At 44.2% G+C, this 824-nt stretch overlaps 1 protein-coding gene across 1 annotated transcript in view; it reads left to right on the forward strand.

Moving 5' to 3' along the window:
• LOC107578797 (thymidylate synthase-like) overlaps positions 1–824 on the forward strand; it is a 6,150-nt gene that overhangs the window by 4,594 nt on the left and 732 nt on the right. Inside the window, exon 5 of the mRNA XM_016264714.1 lies at positions 772–803. Coding sequence (XP_016120200.1) covers positions 772–803 — 32 coding nt within the window. The remainder of the gene's footprint in view (positions 1–771; positions 804–824) is intronic.

The following is an 824-nucleotide window of genomic DNA, read 5'->3' on the forward strand; positions in this document are numbered from 1 at the left end:
CATCCAAGATGTAGGTGACTTTGTTTCTTCAGTAGAACACAAACTGAGATTTTTAACTCAAACCGTTGCAGTCTGTCAGTCATATAATGGCAGTCAATGGGCTCCACGTCTTTGAGAGTCAAAAAAACACACAGACAAAACCAAATTAAACCCTGCGGCTCGTGACGATACATTGATGTGTAAAGACACGAAACGATCGGTCTGTGCAAGAAACTGAACAGTATTTATATCGTTTTTTACCTCTGATGCACTGCAATGTCCGAACTGTCCTGAGCGCATCCTGAGTGCGTTCTCAACCGCCGGCGTGAGGCGTCTTCTTCTTCTTGCTTTACAGCGGATCTCAGACTCATAAGTGCATTACTGCCACCTATCTCTCAAATGGACCATTGACACTCCTAATTGAGATTGTAGATAGAGTGTCAATGGTCCATTTGAGAGATAGGTGGCGGTAATGCACTTATAAGTCTGCAATCCGCCGTAAAGCAAGAAGACGACGACGACAGGTCAGGCGCTGTCTGTTGAGAACGCGCTCAGGACAGTTCGGACATTGCAGTGCATCAGAGGTAAAAAACGATATGAATACTGTTCAGTTTCTTGCACAGACCGATCGTTTCGTGTCTTTACACATCAATGTATCGTCACGAGCCGCAGGGTTTAATTTGTCTGTGTGTTTTTTTTACTCTCAAAACCGTGATTCCCATCCACTGCCATTATATGACTGACAGACTGCAACGGTTTGAGTTAAAAGTCATCGTTTGTGTTCTACTGAAGAAACAGTAACCTACATCGTGGATGCCCTGGGGGTAAGCAGATAAACATCACAT

Source organism: Sinocyclocheilus grahami, unplaced genomic scaffold (genome assembly GCF_001515645.1).
Source record: "Sinocyclocheilus grahami isolate Dianchi unplaced genomic scaffold, SAMN03320097.WGS_v1.1 scaffold12033.1, whole genome shotgun sequence".
In the NCBI taxonomy this organism is placed as follows: Eukaryota; Metazoa; Chordata; class Actinopteri; order Cypriniformes; family Cyprinidae; genus Sinocyclocheilus; species Sinocyclocheilus grahami.